This window comes from Talpa europaea, assembly GCF_964194135.1.
Source record: "Talpa europaea genome assembly, chromosome: 12".
Taxonomy (NCBI): domain Eukaryota; kingdom Metazoa; phylum Chordata; class Mammalia; order Eulipotyphla; family Talpidae; genus Talpa; species Talpa europaea.
Genome location: NC_140079.1, coordinates 58,036,844 through 58,050,647, shown reverse-complemented (window position 1 = coordinate 58,050,647; position 13,804 = coordinate 58,036,844). Strand labels below are relative to the sequence as shown.

Sequence of the window (13,804 nt, the reverse complement as noted above, 5' to 3'; positions counted from 1 at the left end):
GTTTTTCTGTGACCAGTCACCGTGCTGTCTTTCAGGTTTTAAGACCATGGTGGGCTTCTGAGTATTCACCATCTCTATTATAATAACAGAGATTCGTGTCTTAATGAAAAGAGACATGTACCATGAGGTATATGAACCATCTAGCAATGGCCTTGACCCCTTCTGCCTTGAGAATGGGATACTTGATCTGAGATCTGCTGAATGAAAGGAAATAATGGGTTGATAGGGATGAACGTGGAGAGCATTTGAGGTAATGAGACCAACATGTGCAAAGGCCCCGTGGAGGAAGTAGAAATGGTGTGCTGGAGGAACTAAGAAAGATAGTGAGGCTGAAATGCAGAGATGAATAGGGAGAGTGGACAAGAAGACACTGGAGAAGTAGGCAAGGGCCACTCCACTTAGGTCCTATTAAATCTGTCAAACGTTTGATCTTTGTCTCGAGAGGAATGACAATCCATTCCAAAATTCCAAGAAGGGTCATAATATGGTCAGATTTCTGTGTTGAGAGTAACAAGTGCCCATAATGGGCCATGTATATTAACTAAGGCAACAGACGTGAAAATCCCTTCAGAAGTTGCAAAGTGCTAGGGTACCATTGATTTTAATGAAAATAGGTCTAGTCACTCTTCCCTCTATGATTTCATATCATCATGGTGTCACCCCTTGAGCATGGTGGGAATGGTGTTCCCTGTGGTCAGCCTGATACAACTGGAGTCAAGAATGACATATAAGTTGAATCAGCAAGTTTCTCCTATTGAGGCTCATACAACCTAAAATTCTAGCATCAGCCAATATCTCCCTTAATGTGAAAATGCTGCCAGTTCACTTCCACTGAGTAGATATTACCAGCTGATCAGATTCCTTTGATTAGTACAAGAGCCCTATAGAAGAGGTACGCAGGGCAAATTTTGGTCATAGGAGGATTATGTCTCAGAGTAGGGGAGACATTAGGCCCCACCAGAAAGCCTCATGAGGACAGGGGATCACCCAGAAATAAGCTTTTTTGCATCAGATGTTGACTCAAGGCAAACTCTACCTAATTGACAAGGATGAATCCTGAAGAGGGTGTACAGAAGAGGGACCACTCTTTACCAAAGAACTCCATAATAATTCCATAATAAATCTGAAATATGAATAAGGATGTTGACACTTTTCATACAAGGGAAGGAGTGATAAAGCAGTTAATTACAATTCTGCAGCCTTTTTATGCTTTAATCAAAATAACCTTTATAAAGAGAGTTAAGGACCAGATTTGCATCCTGAGGGCACCTGGGACAGGACCATCTGTACCTGGGGCCCTCACGAGTCTCCTGCTTGTTCGTGACTTACAGACCATGTGCAATAACAGGAACAATGGGGTACCCATTGGAGGAAGAGGTTGAGGGGTGCTCCAGGAAAGGTGATGCTCTTATTCTGGGCTTCACTTCCCCTTTCCACACTGAACTCCAGTAGTTCCATTTGACTCTCTCGCTCCTCCTTTTCTCAGGGTGAGGGGCACCCTTTCACAGACTCTGCTACTTACCTTGGGCTTTGACATCATCCACTACGGGGCAAGGGGTCTTCACGATCACGTCACTTGGCCTGGAGCGACGTCCGGTGTTGTCCACGCCCCACAAGGTGAACCTGGCCAGGAGGAGAGGCATCCTTATCAGAAAGAACCTAGCCTGGCTGAGAGTCAAGCTCTGCCTGAAGGGCAGGTTTGCTCCTGGCAGTTCTCACAACCTCCAGGCGCCCCTACCAAAGTCAAAAGTGTGTATTCAGGAGCTTCTCATTGCTTCCTGGTGTGTGTGGATTGTAATTTGCTGCCTTGGGTATAGAAAATGATGGGGAGTTCATGACATCAAATAGTGGTTTTCAAAGTGGGGTGCCCAGATCAGCAACAGCACCATAACCTGGGAACTTGACCGCTATGAATATCCTCATGCTCCACCCCAGAACAGAGACCCCAGGTCTGGGGACCAGGAATTAGCTACAAGCCTTAAGGTGATTCTGAAGTTAGTCATTTTTTTAAAACCACCAAGGTGAAGGAAAAAGCAGGTGTCTATGTTGATGAACAGAACCTGGGTCTGAAGCTCTGCTCCTGCCATGTAGAGTTATGCAATAGCTGCATGTTATGTAACCATAGCATAGAGAACAGTATAGCTCTGGCATAGGTGACTCAGAGCTTTATTCTCTTATCTGCGAAGTGATGATGGCAAGATATGGTTCCAAGAGTTCTCCCAAGAAGAGTGTGAAGACATGGTTGTCCAAAGGCTGAATATAAAATCCCCCCCTTGGGTGATAGAGGTGCACGGAGGGGCGACACCCCAGGTTCTGTAACACAGAGTGAATTCAAATACACTCATGAGCATAAGCTCTGGTGTCCATGCCCAGGCCCTCAGCAAAGCAGCCAAGTAAGTCTAAAGCAAAGCATTACCCCTGCCCTTTGCCTCTCTGTTGCTGAGTTTCCCAGGTTGGGGGGGGGGGTGGAGAGAAAGGGGATGGTTGGGAGGGCTGCTTTTCTTGGTGAGTCGGGATGTTCTTTCCTCTTGGGAGAGTTACAAGGAGGAAGAGAATTTGAGAGGAAGAGAGATGCCCTCAAACAGGAGGCCAGGGAAGAGCTATTGGGCCTGAGACAGCTGATGGGCTAAGGTAGGAAAGAAGCAGCAATTGCCTAATGAGTCTTGCAGAAATAAGTGTTTCTCTTAGCAGAGAGCAGACAACTTGCATCTACCACTCCCTCTGAAAGAACATGGCATTCAGGAGCCATCTTCTCCCTCTACCCAAGTCCTCTTGCTGGGCTCACCAAGGCCTCACTGAGACAGCAGGCCCATCTCAGGAGCCCTTCTAGGGGGACGTGGAAGAGGAGGGCCTGCCTGGGTGAAGAGCATACAACCGAGATGCCCTGTGGACTTGCAGGGCTGCTCAGCCTTCTTGCTGTCCCTCCGACTGGGACCAGAAGCTCCCCTGGGGTTCCCCTCCTGTCACACAAGGACTGATTCTGTTCTACTGGCCTTGGCTTTGTGCCTTGCTCCTTAGTTCAGATGTACCCTCTTCCCTAGAAACTATCCTGACCTGGCCTCCAGGGGCCTACCCTACTTCTTGCCCTGCCACTTCTCCCTCCTTAGTGGGTGACTTGTCTCCAGCCCCACACTGCTTCTCAGGGGCAGCACTGGGCCACCTGGATCCCTGAATCTCCCAGCATTTGACCCACAATACCTGATCAGACTCTTGGTTCTATTTCTAGAATTATCCCTAAGGCCAACAAACTAAAGCTGGTTCATCTGATCCACCCTGTTTGGCATGTGCTCTATTTCCAGTCCCGTCCCTCAATTCCCTCTCAGGTAGTATCAGCTCCCTCTTCTGCCCTCCTGCTCTAGACTTCTTAAACTAAGGTTCTCAGAGATGGACTCAGAAGGAGCCAGGGCAGACTGTAGACCTGTGTGTCTCATGGCCTGAGATTCTGAAACATGGGCAAAGCCCTCTCTCATCCCCATGCGCCCCTCTCCCCAGAGAGCCCACAGCACAGACAGCAATGCTAGGGGGAGGAAAGGAATGTGCCCCCCATGACACTGTCCTACAAGCCTCACTCAGATTGTCCCTGGGATCCTGGCGAGTCCAACAAAAGCACCCCTGATGTACATAAGAAGTCCATCTCTGCCCAGAATGGGTCCCTGCTCTTTGTTGTAGCTATCAGTAGTCATTCCTACCAGGGTCAGAAGGCCTGCTGTTCCTCCAGCTGATGCCCTGGGGCCAGCGAGGGCATGGGGTTGCCAGCCCAAACCTGGCCCCGCTCATGGTTCTCACCATTGGGCTCTCTTCTTCCTTCCCTCCCTCCTCCCCAGTCCTGTACCTGAGCCCACACTCCTGAGTCCCTGCTTGGTCTCAGTGGCTGACATCCAGTTTGCCTGTGCCCAGAGTCCTGCACATGTGTCAAAGTCATGGCAGGATCCCTGCTACCTGCTCAGAGGCTAAGTAATGCTGCCTGCCTGTGTGTGTAAGGGGCACCTGAGCTCAAGTATGTAAGATTGCTCCCAACCACCTTTTGTAGCCCACCATTATTTAAGTGTGGACTCTGAGTTTCTAGAGGCTTCCCTGAACCTTGATGGGAAATGTCCTTAGCCTCTAGTACTCAATTGGCTGTCAGCTGAACCCTCTCTCAGCACCCATGTGGGCACTAATCCTCATCCCAGACCTGCAGGCAGCTTGCATCCCTTTTTGCTGTAAATTGCGCTAACTCTAGGGGACCCTGAACTGAAATGAAAATACCTATGCTTAAATTAATTTTCACATTCTCCTAATGGGGCGATTAGTGTAAAATTTAAGTTCCTGAGTGTTAATTCTTTTTAATAGCAAAGTAATGTATTAAGAAAGGAAATGCTCCCTGCAGTCTTCTTATCAGAGACCCCAGAGTCTTGACCCAGGAGCCATTCCTGGCAGTCCTGCCTCCCTGCGGGTGGAGGGGCGCTGGAGGAGCCACCGCTTATTTCTCTATACAGGCCGGGAGCATTTCCCAGATTTTCATTTGGAAACGCCACAAACGTTCATTCCAGGAAGGCCTTCTCTTGTTGCTAGCATTATCATTTCCACCATTGAACACTGGTAGGACAGTAAGAGGGTTAGCTGGAATTACTGGACAGAAGAGATAAGCCCTGTTCCTGCTCCAAGGGCTAATGTGTAAGTACATTTACGGCTGCATCCAAAGCTTCTGGGCCCTGTCCACAGCCGCCCGGCTGGGAATGTTCAGCCTGTAGTTGGAGCCTGTAAATCATATGGTGTGTGTGTGTGTGTGAGTGCTGTGTGTAGTGTGTGAGAAGTGCGTAGTGTGTGAGAAGTGTGTAGTGTGTGGTGGTGTGTGTAGTGTGTGGTGGTGTGTGTAGTGTAGTATGTGTGTGGTGTGTGGTGTGTATAGTGTGTGTGATGTGATAGTGTATGGGGCATGGTGTGTGTGTAGTCTGTAATATGTGTGTAGTGTATCTGTGGTGTATAGTGTATGTGATGTGTGTAGTGTGTGTGGTGTGTCTGTGTTGTAAAATGTATGTGGTGTGCATGTGTGGTATGTGTGGTCTGTATATTGTGGTGGGTGTGTGTGATCTGTGTGGGATGTGTAGTGTGTGGTGTGTGTAGAGTGTATAGCGCGTGCACATGTGATATGTTTAGTGTGTGGGGTGTGGGATGTGTATAGTGCGTGTGTTGTGTAGGGTGTGGTATGTGTGGTTGTGAAATGCATGTGATGCGTATGTGTGGTGTGCGTAGTGTGCATATTGTGATGTATGTGTAGCTTGTGATGTGTATAGTGTATGGTGTGTAGTATGTTTTGTATAACGTCTGTGGTGTGAAGTGTGCTGTGTGTTGTATATCGTATATATTGTGGTGTGTATAGATCGTGATGTGTATAGTGTGTGATGCATGTGTGTATAATGTATGGTGTGTGTGTATGTGTGTGTGTGTGGTGTATGTGTGTACCAACACAGCCTGGCTTTGGCTCCTGGGCTGAGGTCTTAAAGGCCTGAGACTGGATATGTGTGGAATATTCTCAGGGTCCTATCAAAGGTGAACTGTCTGCTACTTTCAGGCCCTCCCTGTCCAGATATGGCAATTTCTGCTGAATGCTGATGCTGAATATGGCGTCTTTTTCTGAATTATCTGTCTGCTGTCACATGCCAGAAAGGCAGTGGCTCCCCTGTGAGCCTGTGTTGTGGTGAGGGCACGGTGGGCTAGAAGGGTGGCAAGTCACCTCTCACTCTGGCCTCAGTTTCCTCATCTGTTAAATGATAGTGTTGGACTAGACACCCTCTCCACGTCTCAGGATAATATTTTTAAATTCATGAAAAAAGATGCATACGCCAGAGACACAAAACTCTGTGGCGCCCAGGTGAAGAGCCAGCTGTGTGTTTCCTGTGAGGTAACAGGATCCTGCTACTAGACCCTTCCAGAACCTGAATAGCTGGAGAACATGGTGTGGAAAGAAAACACACATCCTGACTCAACTCTTAACCACCGGCCACATCCAGAAAGCCAGTCCTGTGACTCTGAGAAAGCTACTCAGTGTTGTTGAACCTCGGTTCCCTCAACTCTAAAATGGAATGGCCCTAATCTCACAGGGCCAACGAGGGTCCCCTGAAGCACCCACAGAAGGCAAGCACAACATAATTGAGGGCTGTTGCCTCCATTTTATTGGCAAGAAAAGTTAGTTGCAGAAACTTTTAGTGTCTGGCTTACAATCACTCAGTGGTTAGAGCTCACAAAAGCAGGCTTGGGGCCCCTGAGCACCTAACTCCTCACCGGACACATCTCCTTTGCCCAGGGACCAAAGCTCAGGCTTCACTGGACGCCTCCAGAGAGAGGCATCTTTCCTAGGGGCCCCCCTATCCCTCTTCACGTGAACTGCAGCGCCACCTAGTGGAGGTTGCTTTTTTCTCCACCTCAGGCCTGACCATAATCAACATTGACAGAAAATTGGAATCTTTCAAGACGTGAGAGCAAAAACTGGAAGTTCACCAAAGATAGCAGGAGTGAGAGACGGTGTCAGCCTCAAGTCTTTGATCAGGAAAAATTGTCAAATTAGGTCAACATGAGGAGGGTGCTAGGGAGAGTAAAAGCTGGTACTTGCAACAGAAAACCTAGCCAGTCTCACGCCCATAGGAACTTTGAAAATCCTAATTAACACTTGTGATTTAGTGGCAGGAATTACTGAGGCTTTTTTATGAAAGCTAATTCCAATTTCACGAGCTTGAGACATTTTACAGCAGGTGAGGTGTTCAAAACTCAAATCTTTGTTCCTTTTGCCTTCTCCCCTCATGAAGTACCACAACTGCCAAATATTAAGTGGCTGACAGGAATCAGAACTAGATTGACTTTCCTTTGTCCTGAAATTATCATTATGTTAACATACATTTTCCAGCTCCTCTCGCATATCACTTGTCTTTATAATTCTATATTCCCCAGCATGGCCCCTTGCTACATCCCTTTTTCCTGTGCTGAAGATACTCAGCCTGAGCATCTACGTTCACCTTGCAATCAATGCCACTCACATTTCTAGTGCTTTTCATCTCTGAACTCTTTAACTGTGGAAATGGAAATGATTTATTCTGGAAACCTTGACTCTATTCTTGTGACCTCTTCAGTAAACTGTTAAATGTTTTTCATACCGATGGGGTCAGCAGGTCCCAGAACTTACATCACTATAAATTCTTCTTCTCCCGCCCCTCCGAATTTCCCATCATGGCTTAGATTCTCTGACTCTCTTGCCTCTTTTGGTGTCTTTTGTGTCTTTGCTTCACAAAGATTTGTACAATTGTTCCCAGAGCACAGGGAGAAATGAGGAAGAAGTCACAGAGAAAAGAGGGTTGTTCCAGGGCTGAGATACATAGGAACTCGCTGTTTTTTCTTGGAAGAAAAATGCTAACCACCTCTAACCTCACAAAATTATCTCTCAATGCCACTGGAACCAGTTTTTTAAAGTCCAATTCTTAATGTTCCTCTTCTTTTCTCCAACAAATAACTTTAATAATCTCTGACTTGGAGCATTCACTCTATTTCCCAGTCCCATTTTCTTCCACTGCCTTTTATTCACTGCCTATTGCATCTGACTGGGCCACTTGCTGCTCACCCTCAAGCCTTTTCCCCTTTGCCCCACTGTTTCCTCAGCCTGGTGTGCTTTTCCCAACATTTCTCTATCTGCTGAAGTTTTACACCACCCAATTCAGATGACAGCTATTCCAGTTAGACTTAATGCCGTCTTTCGTTTCTCTTCTACAATAAGTTCCTTGCTCTCCTGTTTGCATTTATTTTATTCCATCTGATCATAATTGTTTATATATACATCCCCTATATGTTGCAAACTCTATGAGGGAAAGACCACATTATCTTTCTAATCCTATCCCCTCCAGAGCCTCACACTCAAGAAGGTCCCCTAATATGCTAACTGGGACAAGACTCGAGAGACTCTAAATATATGGCCAAGTTTCTAAAGGAAAACGAGTAGCAGACAGGAACTAGCTAAAACACTTGTGATGTCCAGGATAAGGAATAACTAGGCAGGCATGTGCCACTCACATGTAGATGGTGTCTGGTTCCAGGCATCGTATGATGAGCGAGATGGTGGTGAGCTGCTTGTCTGGCACCTGAGAGGGCATGGCACAAGGGGACTTGGCTCCAGAGATGATGTCATCCACAAAGCTCAGCACCGTTTCTGCCCAGACAGGAAGGAATGATAAAGGCATAAGAAACAGTGATGGCCAAGAAACAAGGAGAGAGGATCAATTCCATGAGAACCAAGCCCTAAAACTGCTGAGTTCCCAGTCTTCTAAAATTCTAAGTAAGAAAGGAGACCTGGGTCCTCCCTCGTGGTGCAAGGGGTAAAGCACAGCACTAAGAAGCGATTCTCAGCCTCTACAGCAGGAGTTTGAATCTCGGCCAGCCAGGGAGCAACCCACATGTGCAGTAGACCTCTCCTGTCTCACCCATTGCTCCCCTCAGCAGTGTATTTCAGTCAATCCACCTGTTCTGCTCCCTACTCCGTCTCTGGTGAGTCCTCTCACCAACCTCCCAGCACCTCTGGCCTATACCCCAGCTCTTGTATGCATAAATAAAGAAATCTTAAGAAAAAGGATACCTAGAAGGGATGGTCTTGTCTGCTTCATATTTCACTAGTCAGTTGGAGCCATTTGTCCATTAGTTCAGAAACAACAAAGGTAAGAAGTACATACCACACCTTTGAGATTGTTCACGAAATGTTCTTGGCCTGGTAGAAAACAGCTGTTCTGGTCAAGGGTCATTGCCAGGCTTTAGCAGTTCTGTGCACATCAGGGAAAGCGGCAGACGGCTCTCTGTGCCTGGAGCGTTAGTGCTAGGTCTACAGATGGTATCTCCCCTGAACTGGGTAGTGCACACTGCCAACCCATTGGTGACCACACTCATGCATAAGTTTTAGGGATGACTTCTGTTGACCTTTCTCTATGTGTATAGTGAAAAACTAAGGCATGGTGTATTTTTCATGGAGTGTTTCCACTCCTTAGAGACATCCCTCTTCTAGCCAGAGCTGACAAAAACAGAGTTTGCTTTAGGACAAGACATGGGGCAAGCGCATCTGTTTGCACATGCTTTTGCCTGGAGGGGGGTTATTAGAAAAAGAATTTTTTTTTTTCTGTAATCATGGCAGTGGTTAGCACAGAATTGTTTCCTAATTGTGGGCTAGGATAACTGGTGTACTGTATTGTTTCTTTGTGAGTGTGCCTAGAGGCAGTGAAACGGACACCTCTTTTATAAATAAAAAGAAAAACAGAATCAAAACAAGACTTTGTCAGATGCTCGCCATGCAAAAGCTCTGAAGTGGACAAGATGGTTGCTGTTTGGGAATACAATTCCTTCTCCCCCACGCTCCTCCTGCATTGCCCTCGATACTGCAGGCCTGGAGCAATGCCAGAAGGTAGGACATTTTCCTTTCATTTGTTGCCACTCTGGCTCAAGAGGAGTTCATGAAGTGGGAGAAGCTCACCTGTCTCCACTTTGGAGTGGTCCATCCTGTCTGTGACCTTTTCTTGCCGGATGAGGTAATCAACAATCTGCACCCCAATTGGTGGCTCTGAGTGTTCCCACTCCAGTACCACAAGAGTGCTGCTGGGCTCGTGAACGGTGGAGAGTCTCAGCCTGGGTGCAGACAGGGAGACACATGAACAGGGACACAACTGTGACAGGGATGGCCTTCTGATACCACCATCACCACCCACTCAATTGAGACTACATAAATTTCCTCTTCTCAACCTTTTCAACCAACCATAAAAATGATGTCTTTGAGGACCTGTCTCCTTCACAAGAGAGTAGATCTTCAAGTAAACCCCTTGAAGATTCTTGAAATCTATTTTATTCATCTAAGTGCCTATCTCTGATCAAAAACTTGACATTTATTTGTCAATAATTAAATAAGGAGTTGAGTCAAAGATGAACGAATACCTGCATATCTCATGACTCAGTGGATAGGGTTCTGGGGGAATCATTTTATAAGATTTAGAAATACAATTTCTGCATTTGCTCATGAGAAATAAGATAATGTACCTGGAAAGCTCATCCCAGTGTCCCCTGACAGTGGTGAGGGGGGAGTCCTGCATGAACAAGGGCACAGTCATCTCAGTTTGCATAGCATTGCCAGAATCTGCCCTCCTGGTGGAAGCCTGGCTTTCCCACTCCCCATGGTACTAACAGACATTCTGCTGACAAGGCCTTGGGGCAGATTCCGTTTGGAGGTGAAATACTCAGAGGGGGTAAGAGTTGGCCACATGTCCAGTTCCCCTCTGGGTGATGTCTTGTGACAGCTCACTGAGGTTTTGAATTCAGTATCTCCTTTTGCTCTTGGCTCTCTATAAATATCTTGATTCCAGTATTTTCTGGATTTTTCCAATTCATAGAGTACTTGTTCCTTATAAATTGTTGACTTTGACCTTTGTTGTCCTTGCCATCTCTTACTGCATGTACCTCATGGATCCCCTATAAATGTTATTGACATGCACTGCTATGGATCTCCTAAGGGCCCAAGTGGTTTCAATTCACTGCCTTGTTCTGACTTTATGGCTTTGTCTCAGGTTTCTCCCTTGCTTCCAATTCCCTGTTTCTTCCTAGACCACTGACTTCTGGGAACTTTCCCAGTTCCTTCTCACTCCAGCCTCCTTCCCTTACACACATCCCTGCCATTCACCCCTATTCCTGATTCCCATGTCTCACTGACACCTTGGTCCTCTAGCCTCCATTCAGCTCACAGATGCTTTTTACAGGTCTCAAAGTTCTGCGGGTAAGGTACCCTGAATGGATCACACTGAACCAATTCACACCAAAGCAATGATAATTTTAATTCGACAGGTGTTTATTAAGCACCCGTTACATAAGAGAATGCGCTGATGCAGTGTTGCACAAGCCAGCTCTAGTTTCTTCTTTCATGGAGTGATCAACAAACATTCAACTATATATGACATTATAATAAAGTGTGATAAGAACTTCAGTAAGAAAGCATAGGAGGCTTTTGCAGCAACAGCAAGGAATTCAACTAGTGAGAAAATAATGCAAAACACATGCTCTTTAGTGGCTTACTAGGAAGGAGTACATAGTTTGCCTATGACATTAAAGATGGACTAGTCCCAGAACAGTGCGGATATTGACAAATTCATTAATTAGAGTCATATGCAGAGTGATATTTTGAAGAAAAAGCATAGGGAAGTTAAATACGTAACTAGGCCTTTCTGAGAACTTGGATTCTGTGAAAATATGAACTAAGACCGTCCTCTACTGAGAAATAGGAGTGTGTATGATTTACATAGACTTGTGTAAAACTAGAATGCATTTCTATTTTCAACTACCAATAAAAATGCAAGAAACTAAGTTTTCCTATTGAAAGAAATGATTAGAATTGACAAGAAAAGTGAAGCCCTTAATAGGTGTTTCCTGTTTATGAAAATTTAGCTAAATTTGATTCTTAGCTATGGCATTTATTAAATGTAGGTTTCGAAATGAAATCAGCCTTAGGATACTAGTGGTTGGATGTCTACCTGAGGATTTCTGTTCAGTGGCATCAGTGCCATGTGTCAAAAGGTGACTTTCTTAGCCCGTGAATCACTCTGAAAGCACCATCTTCTAGTGCTTCCTTTTCACCAAAGAAGGAGACTTTTTGAAATAATTTCTTTTTAATTGAGGTAATATTTGGTTATCCCCATCAGGTTATTGCTACCGTAGTCCACCTACGGTAACAGGGTGGTCCCCAGGAAAGGGGGAGGTCCCAGGTTCCCTGCCCCACCAAAAGGAGGGTGGAGCTGAGCAGGGAGAGAAGAAGCTGCAGAGGAGACTGAGGAAGGAAGGAAGCAGGATGGAGAGGCCAAAGGAGACCTGGAGGAGGCACATGGACCTGAGAGACACGTGAAGAAACTACACTTGCCTTTTGGTCGTGGACTGGGTGACACAGATGTGGGTGGGAGACCTGTGGGGAGGTGACCATGGCGGTTTTTGTCTTGATTTTGATTTTGCTCTTTTCCTCCCAGACTTGTCTGGTTGGTTCTGATCCTTTTGTGTGGATCCCCACTGGAAGATGCTTTAGACTTGTGGCAGGCTGTGGGGCCTTGCTCTGGGCCAATCCTGCTTGGGTGGACTTTTACGCACGAGGGGACAGGTAACTTTGGGTACTTGATTTAGAAACTGTATTCTTGCCTTTCCTGTATTGTTTACTAATTGTATTAAAGTTCTTTCCCACTAAAGTCTCATTTGTTTTGTGTTGATGCGGCGGATGGCAGAACCTATTTACAGCACACAGGTTTGCGGGGCCTGGGGTGCCCCTCTCCCTGTCCTGTAACACACCCTCCATCAAAACACCCATAGTCCACCACCATAGTCCATGTGCTTCCTTCCTAAAAGAGGATTTTTAATAATAATACCTTTAATTCTCTTTTGATTCAGTAGGTCCAAGTAATGGCTGTAAAGAGCAAGAAGCCGTGACTAATATATACGAAACTACCCACACAGAGAAGAAAATTGTTTTCTAGCATTTTACTATCATATTCTCCTCTGTCTCAGTTTTCCTCCTGCTCAGTCCTGGTCCTTGAATGTCCAACTGTGGTTCCTAGTAGTGAGCCAAAGGGTAATGTTCACCAAGACCAGCCTCTCACTTGCTAGTTTCTTTCTATCTTGCTCCTGCTCACTCAATCCTCCCCTTATCTCAGGTCTTCACTTCCAGATTTCTTTGCCTTACCAACCCATGGGCTATCAGATGTTATATTTCTGTGCTCCACTTCAATGGCAGAGTTCATGCTAGAGGCTCAAAAGGGTCACTGCCTCAGGTCTTAGGCCATATGACCAGCCATACCCCAGGTCATAAATCTTAATGTCCATTCTCAACTTCTCTTTCCTTCTCACTCACACAGCCAACCATTCAGCAAGTCCTATTATTTCTACCCAAAGTCACCTCTGTGTATCCTCTCCATAGTCATGGGGAAGATCACAGCTTCTTAGCCATGTGCTCCATCCTGCTCTATGACTTTTGAGAAGTTATTCAGCCCATCTGAATTTATCTCCTTCTTTAAATAACAGCACCTAACTGCCCTGCATGGTGTCTGATACCCATTAAGTGCGTTGATGGGCTATTTAGAGTCTAACTGTAGATTTCAACCTCCCCTCCATCGCAACAGCAATTTTACCTCTCTTATTGTTTTTTTCATTTTTACTGTGGTAACATTAGTTTACAACACTGTATAGGTTTCAGGGGCACCTCTTTAGCCACATCTTTACCTTCAAGACGTCGAAGAGCCGCCTTCTTCATGAACCCTTCACCATAGCCCAAGTTCAGACTTGACCTCTTCCCTAGTCACATAGTATTAGCTGTCTCACATCGAGCCACATCCTCACTATTACATGTGCCTGCCCCCCCAGAAGATGGGAAGCTCCCCACGGACAAGTACTGGTTTTTGTTTTTTCATCCTGTTCCCCAGTTCCCAGCCTATTGCTTTGCAAATAGCAGACACTCTAAGATTAATATCTGCAGATGAATGCTGACGCAGGCAGAGAAAAGGCATCATACACGGGTTGTGGGAGAGGCGCACAGGTGGGGAGTCCATCAGCTCCAAAAGCAGTGGAGTCACAGCGACACCAGTCCTCGATGACGTCTCCCGTCCCCGAGCACCAAAGAGAACTCATGGTGGCCTCCTGCAAGAGCTGTGACAGAACAGAGAGGGAGTAAGTGTCGGAAGCGACAGCCATAATTAAGACAGAGCCACAGCTCCACTGACCCTAAATACCCACCCGGCAGTTAGCTGTCACATCACTTCACCATGTTTTAGTCCAAAATTCCTAC

General features: G+C 46.1%; 1 protein-coding gene across 2 annotated transcripts in view; it reads right to left on the bottom strand.

The window, feature by feature from the left end:
• Positions 1-13,804, bottom strand: part of ASTN1 (astrotactin 1) — a gene marked incomplete at its 3' end in the record, with an annotated part of 311,956 nt that overhangs the window by 10,140 nt on the left and 288,012 nt on the right. For both annotated transcript variants that reach the window (XM_084251292.1, XM_084251293.1), the window contains exons 18-21: positions 13,532-13,665; positions 9,479-9,630; positions 8,038-8,173; positions 1,523-1,623 (exon numbers count right to left, since the gene is read on the bottom strand). In XM_084251292.1, coding sequence (XP_084107418.1) covers positions 1,523-1,623; positions 8,038-8,173; positions 9,479-9,630; positions 13,532-13,665 — 523 coding nt within the window. The remainder of the gene's footprint in view (positions 1-1,522; positions 1,624-8,037; positions 8,174-9,478; positions 9,631-13,531; positions 13,666-13,804) is intronic.